The 12609-nt window shown below is 39.0% G+C and overlaps 2 protein-coding genes across 10 annotated transcripts in view; one reads left to right on the top strand and one right to left on the bottom strand.

The window, feature by feature from the left end:
* Positions 1-12609, bottom strand: part of MED12L (mediator complex subunit 12-like) — a 368195-nt gene that overhangs the window by 236423 nt on the left and 119163 nt on the right. The gene's annotated exons all lie outside the window — the stretch shown is intronic.
* Positions 4398-11986, top strand: GPR171 (G protein-coupled receptor 171). Of its 2 annotated transcripts, none has more exons than XM_010835378.1 (2): positions 4398-5575; positions 10717-11986. In XM_010835378.1, exon 2 carries the CDS (start codon positions 10781-10783, stop codon positions 11738-11740), a length of 960 nt encoding a protein of 319 aa, XP_010833680.1. In that variant the 5' UTR covers positions 4398-5575; positions 10717-10780; the 3' UTR covers positions 11741-11986. The 2 variants fall into 2 exon arrangements, with proteins under 2 accessions (XP_010833680.1, XP_010833679.1); XM_010835377.1 differs by having other exon boundaries at positions 10248-11956.

The raw sequence follows: 12609 nt of genomic DNA, 5'->3' as shown, positions 1-12609 counted from the left end.
TCGGTGCTCAGCTTTCTTCACAGTCCAACTCTCATATCCATACATGACTACTGGAAAAACCATAGCTTTGACTAGACAGACCTTTGTTGGCAAAGTAATATCTCTGCTTTTTAATATTCTATCTAGGTTGGTCATAACTTTCCTTCCAAGGAGTAAGCGTCTTTTAATTTGATGGTTGCAATCACCATCTGCAATGATTTTGGAGCCCAAAAAAATAACGTCAGCCACTGTTTCCACTGTTTCCCCATCTATTTCCCATGAAGTGATGGGACCGGATGCCATGATCTTCATTTTCTGAATGTTGAGCTTTAAGCCAACTTTTTCACTCTCCTCTTTCACTTTCATCAAGAGGCTTTTTAGTTCCTCTTCACTTTCTGCCATAAGGGTGGTGTCATCTGCATATCTGAGGTTATTGATATTTCTCCTGGCAATCTTGATTCCAGCTTGTGCTTCTTTCAGCCCCGCATTTCTCATGACGTACTCTGCATAGAAGTTAAATAAGCAGGGTGACAATATACAGTCTTGACATACTCCTTTTCCTATTTGGAACCAGTCTGTTGTTCCATGTCCAGTTCTAACTGTTGCTTCCTGACCTGCATACAGGTTTCTCAAGAGGCAGGTCATGTGGTCTGGTATTCCCATCTCTTTCAGAATTTTCCACAGTTTATTGTGATATACACAAAGGCTTTGGCATAGTCAATAAAGCAGAAATAGATGCTTTTCTGGAACTCTCTTGCTTTTTCCATGATCCAGCGGATGTTGGCAATTTGATCTCTGGTTCCTCTGCCTTTCCTAAAACCAGCTTGAACATCTGGAAATCCACGGTTCATGTATTGCTGAAGCCTGGCTTGGAGAATTTTGAGCATTACTTTACTAGCATGTGAGATGAGTGCAATTGTGCGGTAGTTTGAGCATTCTTTGGCATTGCCTTTCTTTGGGATTGGAATGAAAACTGACCTTTTCCAGTCCTGTGGCCACTGCTGAGTTTCCCAAATTTGCTGGGATATTGAGTGCAGCACTTTCACAGCATCATCTTTCAGGATTTGAAATAGCTCCACTGGAATTCCATCACCTCCACTAGCTTTGTTCATAGTGATGCTTCCTAAGGCCCACTTGACTTCACATTCCAGGATGTCTGGCTCTAGGTGAGTGATCACACCACCATGATTATCTTGGTATCCTGCACTTCAAAAACTTGTTACTCAAACTGCACAAGAAATGGATCATATCATACTCAAGCGGGGGGCGGGGGGGGGGGTGGGGATAATTTCAGTGACTAAAAAGACACAAGATAACCTTAAAAGGTTCTTTTTAAGGGACTTCCCCAGCTATTAATTATTTTATAACCATGGACCAAATAGCACAGCTATACCTCCCAACTGAAAGATGAGATGAATCGTATATTGATCAGCTAACACTGTGCAGCCAATAAAAAGGCAGAAAATCAAAAGCACCAGACAGGGGAATGACACAATAGACTCAGCCACCCCTACAATCAAATTCACATTTTAAGAAGGTCCAAAACACCTCTGTCTTCAAAATATCCCCAAATTTTTACCCTTCGCTTCATTAAAAAGGGAAAACTGAAGCAGAATATAAACAATGCAGAAAGAAAACTGTAACCTGTTAGCAGCTCTGCATCTACATCTCACTTTAAAACTACTCTGTCTAATCACATCTGTCACTATCAGATCTGAAGCTACCAATCTAAGAGTTAGGAAAGAATGTCTTTGGACTAATTCAGGTGGGAAAGGGGATTATCCACCTTTAAAAAACAGTTTCAAAATGCACACCTAAAGCACAATGACTCCAGAGAGAAGGGTGACTTGGAGCAACAGAAGCTGCTGGAGAAATGCTCCAGATACAGGCATTTGTTAACCAAAAGAACAGCCTCCTGCCTGAAGATCATTTAAAAATTCAGGACGCAAACTATTTTGAACTATCAACATCTCAAGTTGCAAACTCCGAGAGGAAAGTGTGGCACAAAGGTGCCTGTTCCACTGCCCAGTAGCACTGAATTTCAAACAGTCGTAAACACTAAATGTGTGTGCATTTGCAGGTGGGAGGAGGGGATACAACCGACCTGGTAGCCTCTTTCTTTGACCTGGCACTAAAGTTCAAACAGTTGTAAACACTAAACGTGTGTGTGTTTGCAGGTGGGAGGAGGGGGATATGACTGCCCTGGCAGCCTGGTAACCACATTTTCCATCCAATACTTTCATCTGAACTAGAATAATTAAGTGCTGGGGAACACTGGGGTCTAACTGTGCAGCATGGAGCAAGGCCTCAATTTCCCTCATGTTCTAGTTTCCCCATTTGTAAAGAGAAGCTCCGCCTCTATTTTACAGATTTCTTCAAAGAAAATAAATTCTCAAACGTGTGTTCCTGGCTGTGACAGTGGCTACCTACCTCAATAATCTTTTTTTTTCCTTCCTCATTAATTCCAAAGGCTACCATGCTATGTTTGAAAAGCAAATTTTAAGAATGTTACACATTAAAAACGATGCTTCTATTGAAATACAGTTGTTTGGTATTTGCATTCAACAACATCAAAACTATCATTTGTGTGGATAAAGGAGAGACTACAAAAAGATCTTTTTTGTCAATTCATGGGGCAATTTACTTTCAATTTTTAAACATACAAAATATTCATTAAAGTAAATGCTTCGTCATTTCTTAAATAAAAAGTATTGCCACAACCGAGGTAGGGGAAAAACAACTTCCCCTCACTTCTGCCCACTTGGGTTTCTGAAATACTGGGTTAGTGATGATGCGCAATTTCCTAGAACGCTAAGAAAATACCCACTGACAAGCACTTGCCCTTAATGAAACAGAAAGAAGTGATTTATGGAAACTCAAATGGAACTAGTGTTAAAGACAAAAACAACAGTGGACAGCAGGCCAAAAAAGAATGCTTCTTACCCTGTGAAGAAACTTCTACAAAACTCCAGGGTGCCTCAAGCTCACTGTCAGGAATGAGGAAGAACATGCTCAGTTTCACTATTAAAAGACTGTGTGATGTTAGTCACTTCAGTTGTGTCCAACTCTTTGTAACCCCATGGATTTTGGAGCCCAAAAAAATAACGTCAGCCACTGTTTCCACTGTTTCCCCATCTATTTCCCATGAAGTGATGGGACCGGATGCCATGATCTTCGTTTTCTGAATGTTGAGCTTTAAGCCAACATGCGACGTTTTTGGGGTCGCACAGAGTTGGACACGACTGAAGCGACTTAGCAGCAGTAGCATACCCCAAAGTGAAGAGGGAAGTACACATATGACTATGTCTAACTAAAAAAAAGAAAAATAAACTTTACCAAAAACCTTTGATTTCAATGTTTCTTCATATAATATTTTAAAACCAGTCACCACTCAGCTGGCAGCCACCTGTATCTCAAATTCTTTCCATCTCACCTTCACCATCCCCCAGTGAGTGTAAACCCTGATCATAACTGCTCACTTAACTTGACTACTACAAAATACAAGTGTATTTTTCAGTGAGTCCTAGCCAGTAATGATGCACATATTAGTGTCTTAAAAGAGAGAGCATTTCGTATTATGATGAAAGTTAACACTGGTTCCTAACCCAAATCAAACACAAAGTTTGAGAAAGACTGGCACTTTTCCCCACTAATTTCTAAGTGAATATATGTAAAAATTATTCTTTTGCAAAATGATAATAACTATCTGAAGTTGAAAGACCACCAGTGTATCTGAAACCAATGGACAGTGTCATCGTAAGTGTCCTTATAGAAGACTGTTGTTTTCAAAAGTTCCCTAGATCCACCTTACATTCCCTCCAGCTTGACAGTTCTCATTTAGTCTTTTAGAGATTTTTCTTTTGAAGAGTGAATACCAAAGGAATGCATTTTAGATCCTAGCAAAGCTTCTTCTGACTATTATTTAGAAAACTAAGAATTACTAGGAGAAAAAGAGAAAAAGCCAAAGTACCCACCAGGTCAATGAAGCAACAGAAAAACCAGATCAGATCCCACCCCAAATGATCAGGTAATGATTTGCTTTGACAAATCACCTTGGCCCACACAACTTACTCCCTCAAAGGACGAAGAAACATTTATCTAATTTACATGTACATCAGAGGGTCCCTTTTCATACAAGTTATTAACTACTAAGTACCTGTCTCAATTCATTATGCCGTTGTGGCCAAGTTGACAAAAGTACATTGCAGGTTTACTCTCATAACTTAGAAAAACAGGTCCAATACATTTTTGAATAAAAAAAATTACCAACTATAAAACAGTGTGCACAACATGGTAACATTTTTTTTTTTTTTTTTTCATGGTAACATTTTTATGTGGGCATGCTGTTGTTCAGGCACTAAGCTGTGTCCAACTCTTTGCAACCCCATGAACTGCAGCATGCCAGGCTTCTCTGTCCTTCGCTATCTCCCCGAGTTTGCTCAAACTGATGTCCATTGAGTCAGTGATGCCATCCAAACCATTTCATCCTCTGTGAGATGATGTGAGATTATGTGAGCATACTCAGAAAAATTCTAGAATGTATATATCAGCCATCACCACTGGTAGTCCAGTGATTAAGAATCCGCCTGCCAGTGCAGGGGACATGGGTTCTATCCTTGGTTTAGGAAGTTTTCACATGCCACAAGATAATTAATAAACCCTGTGTGCCACAACTACTGAGCCCACATGCTCAACTACTGAAGCTGGCACACCCTAGAGCTCCGGCTCCACAACAGAAACCACGCCAATAAGAAGCCCATGAATGGCAACTAGAAAATATTCCCCGTTCACCGCAGCTACAGAAAGCCTGCACACAGCAACAAAGACCCGGCACAGCTAAAAAAAGTTTTAAGTAATTGATTAAAATAAATAAATAAACAAAACAGAGCCAGAAAATGTATGTAGCAAAAATGTTAACCGTGATTATCTCTGTACATAATGACTTTCCTCTTGTATTTCCAAATTCTTCTTAAATGAACAAAAAAATGAAGACAAAAAAATACACTATATCAGACTCTATTAAATCACATATTTTTTGTATGTTAGCAGATGTCTCACGGCAGTATTAAAACTGCAACAATTTTTTAAATTATCATTTTGAAAGCTGATGAGTATCAGTATATATACTAAAGAAATTCTGCTTAAACACCTGGTATCTTTAACTCATAACACCATTCAAGACGCAAAAATTGGCGTTCTTTAAAATCATTATGATGAAAAACACAGCTTGAGTGATTTCAAAAAAACATAGGTATTACAACAGATGAATAAAAATCTTTCCTCTACAAAAACAAACAAATCTTAATTCTTGAAGAAACCTTGTACAAAATTGAAAAGAACTTCTTGAGGAGGCTTTCATAAAGGTAAAATATTTTTTTAAAAAAGAAAAGAAAAAAACACAGTTAAACTATTTGCAAACCACAGTTTCATCTACGTCAATATGCAACATTTTAAAACCACACAAAAAGGAAAGGAAATTTTTAGTGCAGCCGGCAGCCCTACAGCGGGCCTGCTACCGCTGAAGCTAGCCAAACAGCTCATGTTTCTCTGAAGACTTGGAGCAAGGCCCACTGAAGCACGGAGAATACGTCTCCAGGTATGTCTTCCTAAATACTTAATATATTCAGTGTCTTTACGTGGCAGGGAAATCTATGATTTTCAGTGCTTAAACCATGTGAGCTGAAAATGCCAACATGTAATAAGGTTGCTGTAGAAGGCGGCACCAATTATTAAACTCCAAATAGATTCTCAGTGTGAACTACACTGTAATTTTCTTCTACCTGAAGACCTCATCCATCCCTTTAAGAAAGACAACTTAATTCACACAACACTGAATACTACTTCCTGATGGGTAAGCCGAACTAGTCAGTAACTCGATTTTAAAACTGGATGGATGAAGGCTATGTTGTAGTTCTTCACCACAGGGCACAACAGGGCTCTACAAACACTGTGATAGGTAATTTCTAGAAAATTCCATTGTGACTTCTGTAAAGAAGGATCTAAGCAACGGGCACTCTAAAACAAAGGAAACACTAGAAATCTCTTCTTGATTTTGCTGGAATACACCTGGGCACTTTAGATGTCCACAGGCTAATAACTGGTTAAAAAAATATATTCATTGAGCACTTAGTTTTCAAATTCATGATGGAAAACCCAGAATGCTATTATAATTTAACAACTATTAAATATTTGATATGACCAAAAATTTTAAATGAGAAGTGTGGGCTTCATTGCAAGCTAGCTGGAGGTTCAAGAAAAACAACTGGGAGGCCCTGCATAACTCTCAAGCAGTATTGAGTGAATAGTTACATTGTAATTATTTTTAAATAAATTACCCATGGCTGGTTACTTCCAGATATACACAGATACACAGAACACAGAAGTCGCTCAGTTGTCGGACTCTTTGCGACCCCGTGGATTGTGGCCCACCAGGCTCCTCGGTCCATGGGATTTTCCAGGCATGAATACTGGAGTGGGTTGCCGTTTTCTTCTCCAGTTCCAGATACACAGTACACTAACTGATCAAAACTAATTAATTCTCTAATCCTCTCCTTACCACGTAGTCATCTATAAATTGAGACTTTACTGTATGAGCAATAGGGCACTCAAAGAAACGCATTATATGTTACGATCATAATGTAACATTCGAAATACAAGAGCCTAGGCCAAAATCTTCAGAGAAGGCAATGGCAACCCACTCCAGTACTCCAGTACTCTTGCCTGGAAAATCCCATGAACAGAGGGCCTGGTAGGCTACAGTCCATGGGGTCGCTAAGAGTCAGGCACGACTAAGCGACTTCACTTTCACTTTTCATTTTCATGCATTGGGGAAGGAAATGGCAACCCACTCCAGTGTTCTTGCCTGGAGAATCCCAGGGACAGAGGAGCCTAGTGGGCTGCTGTCTATGGGGTCGCACCGAGTAGGACACGACTGAAGCCACTTAGCAGCAGCAGCAGCAGCAGGCCAAAATCCTAGCCTGTAAAGGAACAATGAGCAAAGGTGGGAGGTGACAGTTCATCTACACTGACACTAGCTTTTGACCCAGAGAACAAAAGAATGTCCAGAATAAATGGTTAATAAATAAATGGTTATTAGCAAAAGTCAAGTCATAAGGATGTCAGTAAAACCTAGAACAGACTTCAGATCTGAAGGGCTTCCTTTAGGCATTTAGGATAGGCAGAATGGGGGCTGGGAAGGATACAGGCAGAGAGCCTAGAAAATGATCAACAAGGTGAGACCCTAGTCTGCTCCAACAAGCCAGGGAACCCTGGCCAACACCCAGGAGCCAGACCTCAGTGTCCTCAAACCCAGGGACTGGACCAAATGTTATAAATAAGGGTTCCCTGCACCCTGGCAGTCCTATGAGCCCCAAATGCTATCACAACAAAAAGTACGAAGGAAGGAAGTGCTCCCAGAACAGCAGGGGTCCCACCAACTAAACTGCAGAGTTGGGAGGAAGACAGTGCAGATGACATGGAGAGACTACAAACAGGAATTCTGAAAGAAAGAAGGTTTAAGCTTAAAAGATAGGACCGAGATTTTTTTTTTAATATATCTATTGTAAAATGAAACATCAAAACACACAGAGCCTAAATGTTGTTCATTAGTATTTAGGGGAAAAATTAAGAATGAATATTTTATTTCTGGTCTTTTACATGAAAATTTTTAGACTTATAGTTCTAAAATAAAGAACTTAGTAAAGGTTTGATATTATAATAAAAATAAGTATTATATGATACCACTTATATGTGGAATCTAAAAATAATGGTACAAATGAACCTATTTATAAAACACAGAGAGTCACAGATGTATAAAACAAATTTATGGTTACCAAGGGTAACGGGGGGAGGGATAAACTGGGAGATTGGGACTGACATAAACACACTGCTGCTGCTAAGTCACTTCAGTCGTGTCCAACTCTGTGCGACCCCATAGACGGCAGCCCACCAGGCTCCCCCGTCCCTGGGATTCTCCAGGCAAGAACACTGGAGTGGATTGCCATTTCCTTCTCCAATTCATGAAAGTCAAAAGTGAAAGTGAAGTTGCTCAGTCGTGTCCAACTCTTCTCGACCCCATGGACTGCAGCCTACCAGGCTCCTCCATCCATGGGATTTTCCAGGCAACAGTACTATATATAAAATAGATAACTAATAAGGACCTACTGTAAGCACAGGGAACCCTACTCAATACTCTGTAAGGACTTACACAAGTTAAAAAAAAAAGTCTAAAAAAAGAGTCGATATATGTTTGCTGTACAACTAAAATTAGCACAACATTGTAAATCAAGTATACTCCAATAAAAATTATTACCCAAAATAATAACAATAACCACCATTATTATTGTTATTATTACTGAGACACAGTTTCAAAGTGGTTTTGAACATGGCTTCTAAGATCAGACTGGCTGGCTGGGAATCCTGGCTCTGTAGTTTACCAGCTATACAACCTCAAGTGCTACTCAACCTCATGGTGCCTGTTTTCTCATCTATAAAACAGGGATACAAATGACCTAATTTTGTTCCTTTTTATAGCCAAGAAATATCCCATTGTATATATGTCCACTCATCTGTCAGTGGACATGTCGGCTGCTCCACGTCCTGGCTACTGGAAACAGTGCTGCAGCAACACTGGGGCGCATGGTCTTTTTGAATCATGGTTTTCTCAGAGTATATACCCAATATATGGGCTCATGGATCACATGGTAGCTCTATTTTTAGTTTTATAAGGTACCTCCATACTCCAATTTAAAAAAGGTAAGGGAGACAACATCTACATAATAGAAATAATAAAAGATTAAATCAGTACATGTAAAGTATTTGGCATGGTACCAGATACAAAGAATGTGTTTGATGACTATCACTGAGTTTAGTACAGAATGATGTTATTCCTGGACTCTCAAGTCCTATCTCAAGTAGGGAAATGGGAAAAACATGTACTCTTTAAATGTCCCTTTAATTTAGAAAGCTTTATATACATCTGCCTTATCCATCCACTTACATATTGTCTCACCCCAAGATGTACCCAATGGATCATTAAAGAATTAAGAGAATCAAGATTCAAAAAAGCTTCTAAAGTTTTTATGTTTTTAAAAGGAAGTTTCAGAAAAATGGCCTTAACTCCTAAAGTTACTGGTTGCTATTTTTAAAAGCTGCACATGAATTTTTTTTCTTGCTAAAACACAAAACCAATCTTCTGATCAATAAATCACAGGAAGGAAATTGTTTAATATTCATGAGAATGGTGCCACAGCTCTGAGAGCATGAGTTTATGAAGCCTAGTTTAACTTATGCTATAAATCATCCAATATTCCAGATACAGAGGGAATATGACAAGACTTTGTCACTATCAGCGATGATCACAGTGGTTCCAAGGGCAGGACTTACACACCTGGCCCTGACTGCCTTGAAACCCACAATGAAAGAAGAAAAAAATAAACCCCTCAAGTGCTCAAGTTAGATGTTTTGATACTTCTATATATATAACTGAGCTTCTCTTCTGAGAACTTGTTACCAACAATCATATACCCTTGCCCTAGAAACCTTTAAAATATAATCTTCGTCAAACTTCTTGACCAAGGAAATATCTATGCGAGCACTGTTCAAGAGAAATATAAAGCAAACCACAAAGCTATTTTAAAACTATCTTGCAGCTACACTTAAAAAAAGCAAAAGCAGGAGAAATTAATTTTAATAATATATTTAACCTAATGTATCAAAAATATCGTTTCAATATATGCTCAATATAAAAATTAATGACACATTTTACTAACTGTTGCACTACATGCATAAAATAGCACAATTTTACTCCTTAAGCCTTTGAAATGTGACCAGCTCAAACTGACTTGTGCTGTAAGTGCAAAGTACAGACTGGGTTTTAAAGATTTAACGTAAAATATTGTAAAAATAGTGCAAGTAGTAACTACTAGTTATAATATTTCATACTAAATATTTTTTAAGACCCAGTATGTACTTTGCACTTACAGCACAGGTCAGTTTGGACTGGTCACTTTTCAAGGGCTTAATGGTCATCTGTGGTTGTAGGTTACCAAACCAGACAGGACAGGTCTACACCATCATAATCCAGAACATCAGGCAAAGACCAGATGCTAATCCTACAACTTCTTCTGTTAAAAAAGAAAAATGAAATGAAATTCTGATTGTAAAACTGTTCTGGTAGGTTACACAACAAAAGGCCTATTATTTAAATAAAAATCTTTTAGATTTTAGTACAATTTTCTGTCCCCTCTCACCTCCCCCTCTCCACCTAGGTTTCTCCAGCATGAAGAGTTCATGAAACCTATGAAAACAAAAGCCAGGAAGCCTCATTGAGAGCAATTCAGGCTCAGCCACAACCAAACCTTTTGTTTCCTCTATTTCTCAGAAATTCAATTCACTTATCTCCTCTACAAACTAACTTCCAACCCAACTGGTTACAAACAAGCTATCAGGATGCAAAAGTGTGAAGTCAAAAACATCCCTTCTAGCAGCAACCTACACGGGATTTCCCAAAATCACAAAATCAGACCATGGAAACCCCATGCTTCCTTCCTTGTAATCGAAGATGTTCCCACCAATTCACACATCAAGTAACTTCACCAATAAAATTCTAAGAAGCAGAGTGATTGCGACCATGGTTTCGGGAATGCAATTGTGTTTGAAGAAAACAATTTCTAATTTGAATTACTAACCTCCCTTCTCTCTCATTCGTTTTCTTTTTTTTTTTTTTTTTTTTAACAGATTCTTTGGAGCTTTTTGTCTTTGTTTTGTTCTTTCTGGACGGTCATACCTACTGTCCTTGAAGATGACCAACAGTTCTACCTTCTGCCCAGTTTACAGAGACCTGGAGCCATTCACATATTTCTTTTATTTAGTTTTCCTCATTGGAATTATTGGAAGTTGTTTTGCAACCTGGGCTTTCATACAGAAAAACACAAATCACAGGTGTGTGAGCATATACTTAATTAATTTGCTTACAGCTGATTTCCTGCTCACTCTGGCATTACCAGTGAAAATCACTGTTGACTTGGGTGTCGCACCCTGGAAGCTGAGGATATTCCACTGCCAAGTGACAGCCTGCCTCATCTACATTAATATGTACTTATCAATAATCTTCTTAGCATTCGTTAGCATTGATCGCTGTCTTCAGTTGACATACAGCTGCAAGATTTATCGAATACAAGAACCTGGGTTTGCTAAAATGATATCAGCTGTTGTGTGGCTAATGGTCCTTCTTATAATGGTGCCAAACATGATCATTCCCATCAAAGACATCAAGGAAAAGCCCAACGTGGGCTGCATGGAATTCAAAAATGAGTTTGGAAGAAACTGGCATTTGCTGACAAATTTCATAAGTATAGCAATATTCTTCAATTTCTCAGCCATCATCTTAATATCTAACTGCCTTGTAATTCGACAACTCTACAGAAACAAAGATAATGAAAATTATCCAAACGTGAAGAGAGCTCTCATCAGTATACTTTTGGTGACTACAGGCTACATCATATGTTTTGTTCCTTATCACATTGTCCGAATCCCATACACCCTCAGCCAGACAGAGGTCATATCTGACTGTTCCACCAGGATTTCACTTTTCAAAGCAAAAGAGGCCACACTGCTCCTGGCTGTGTCCAACCTGTGTTTCGATCCAATCCTGTACTATCATCTCTCAAAAGCTTTCCGATTAAAGATCACTGAGACATTTGCTTCCCATAAGGAGTCCAAGGCTCAAAAAGAAAAACCAAGGTCTGAAAACAATGCATAAAATACAGGATTTTTTTGCATGCTATAATTTCTTGCCTCACTAGACAATTAAGTGTACAAACTCCTGGGAAGGAGGGGAAAAAGAGCCTCCGTAAGTAAAAATACAGGCAGAGGGCAAATGTGGTTTGGTTTACTGAGAAACTGTTTCTGAACACAAGCCCAACTGTACTCTTGTGGTTGTTGATGCTCCTTAATACAAATGTTTGTACAAAAAAAACCAAAAAACTAAAAAGTCTTGTTGAACCAATATAAACCCTGCAATATCCTTAAAACCTAAATGAGTTCTATGACACAGAGTCTGAAATATTCATTAGGTATTCATTTAAAGACCTGGAGCTGACTTCTGATAGAAATATGCAAAATACTCTCTATGTGAGTTGCCAGAAAGCCCTTTAGCAACACAGTTTAAAGCCCTTTAGATCACTTTAAAAAAAAAAAAGGGCAGGTGATTTCTTACCTGAAACCACCTGAGCCTGATTGATTTTTAATCCATCACTTAAAAACAGTAACTTTTGGGCTCAATGCTCCAATTTTTAACATCTAAGTGTGTCCTCGGAGAAGGCAATGGCACCCCACTCCAGTACTCTTGCCTGGAAAATTCCATGGGCAGAGGAGTCCATGGGGTCGCTAAGAGTCGGACACGACTGAGTGACTTCACCTTCACTTTTCTCTTTCATGCATTGGAGAAGGAAATGGCAACCCACTCCAGTGTTCTTGCCTGGAGAATCCCAGGGACGGGGGAGCCTGGTGGGCTGCTGTCTATGGTGTCGCACAGAGTCGGATACGACTGAAGCGACTTAGCAGCAGCAGCAGCAGTGTGTCCTACCACAATAGCTTACAATTTTTTACTTATAAAAAGGCTCGGAAAAA

Source organism: Bison bison, unplaced genomic scaffold, assembly GCF_000754665.1.
Source record: "Bison bison bison isolate TAMUID 2011002044 unplaced genomic scaffold, Bison_UMD1.0 scf7180017864042, whole genome shotgun sequence".
NCBI lineage: Eukaryota > Metazoa > Chordata > Mammalia > Artiodactyla > Bovidae > Bison > Bison bison.
The sequence above is the reverse complement of the archived record's forward strand: the minus strand, read 5'-3'. Positions and strand labels throughout refer to the sequence as shown.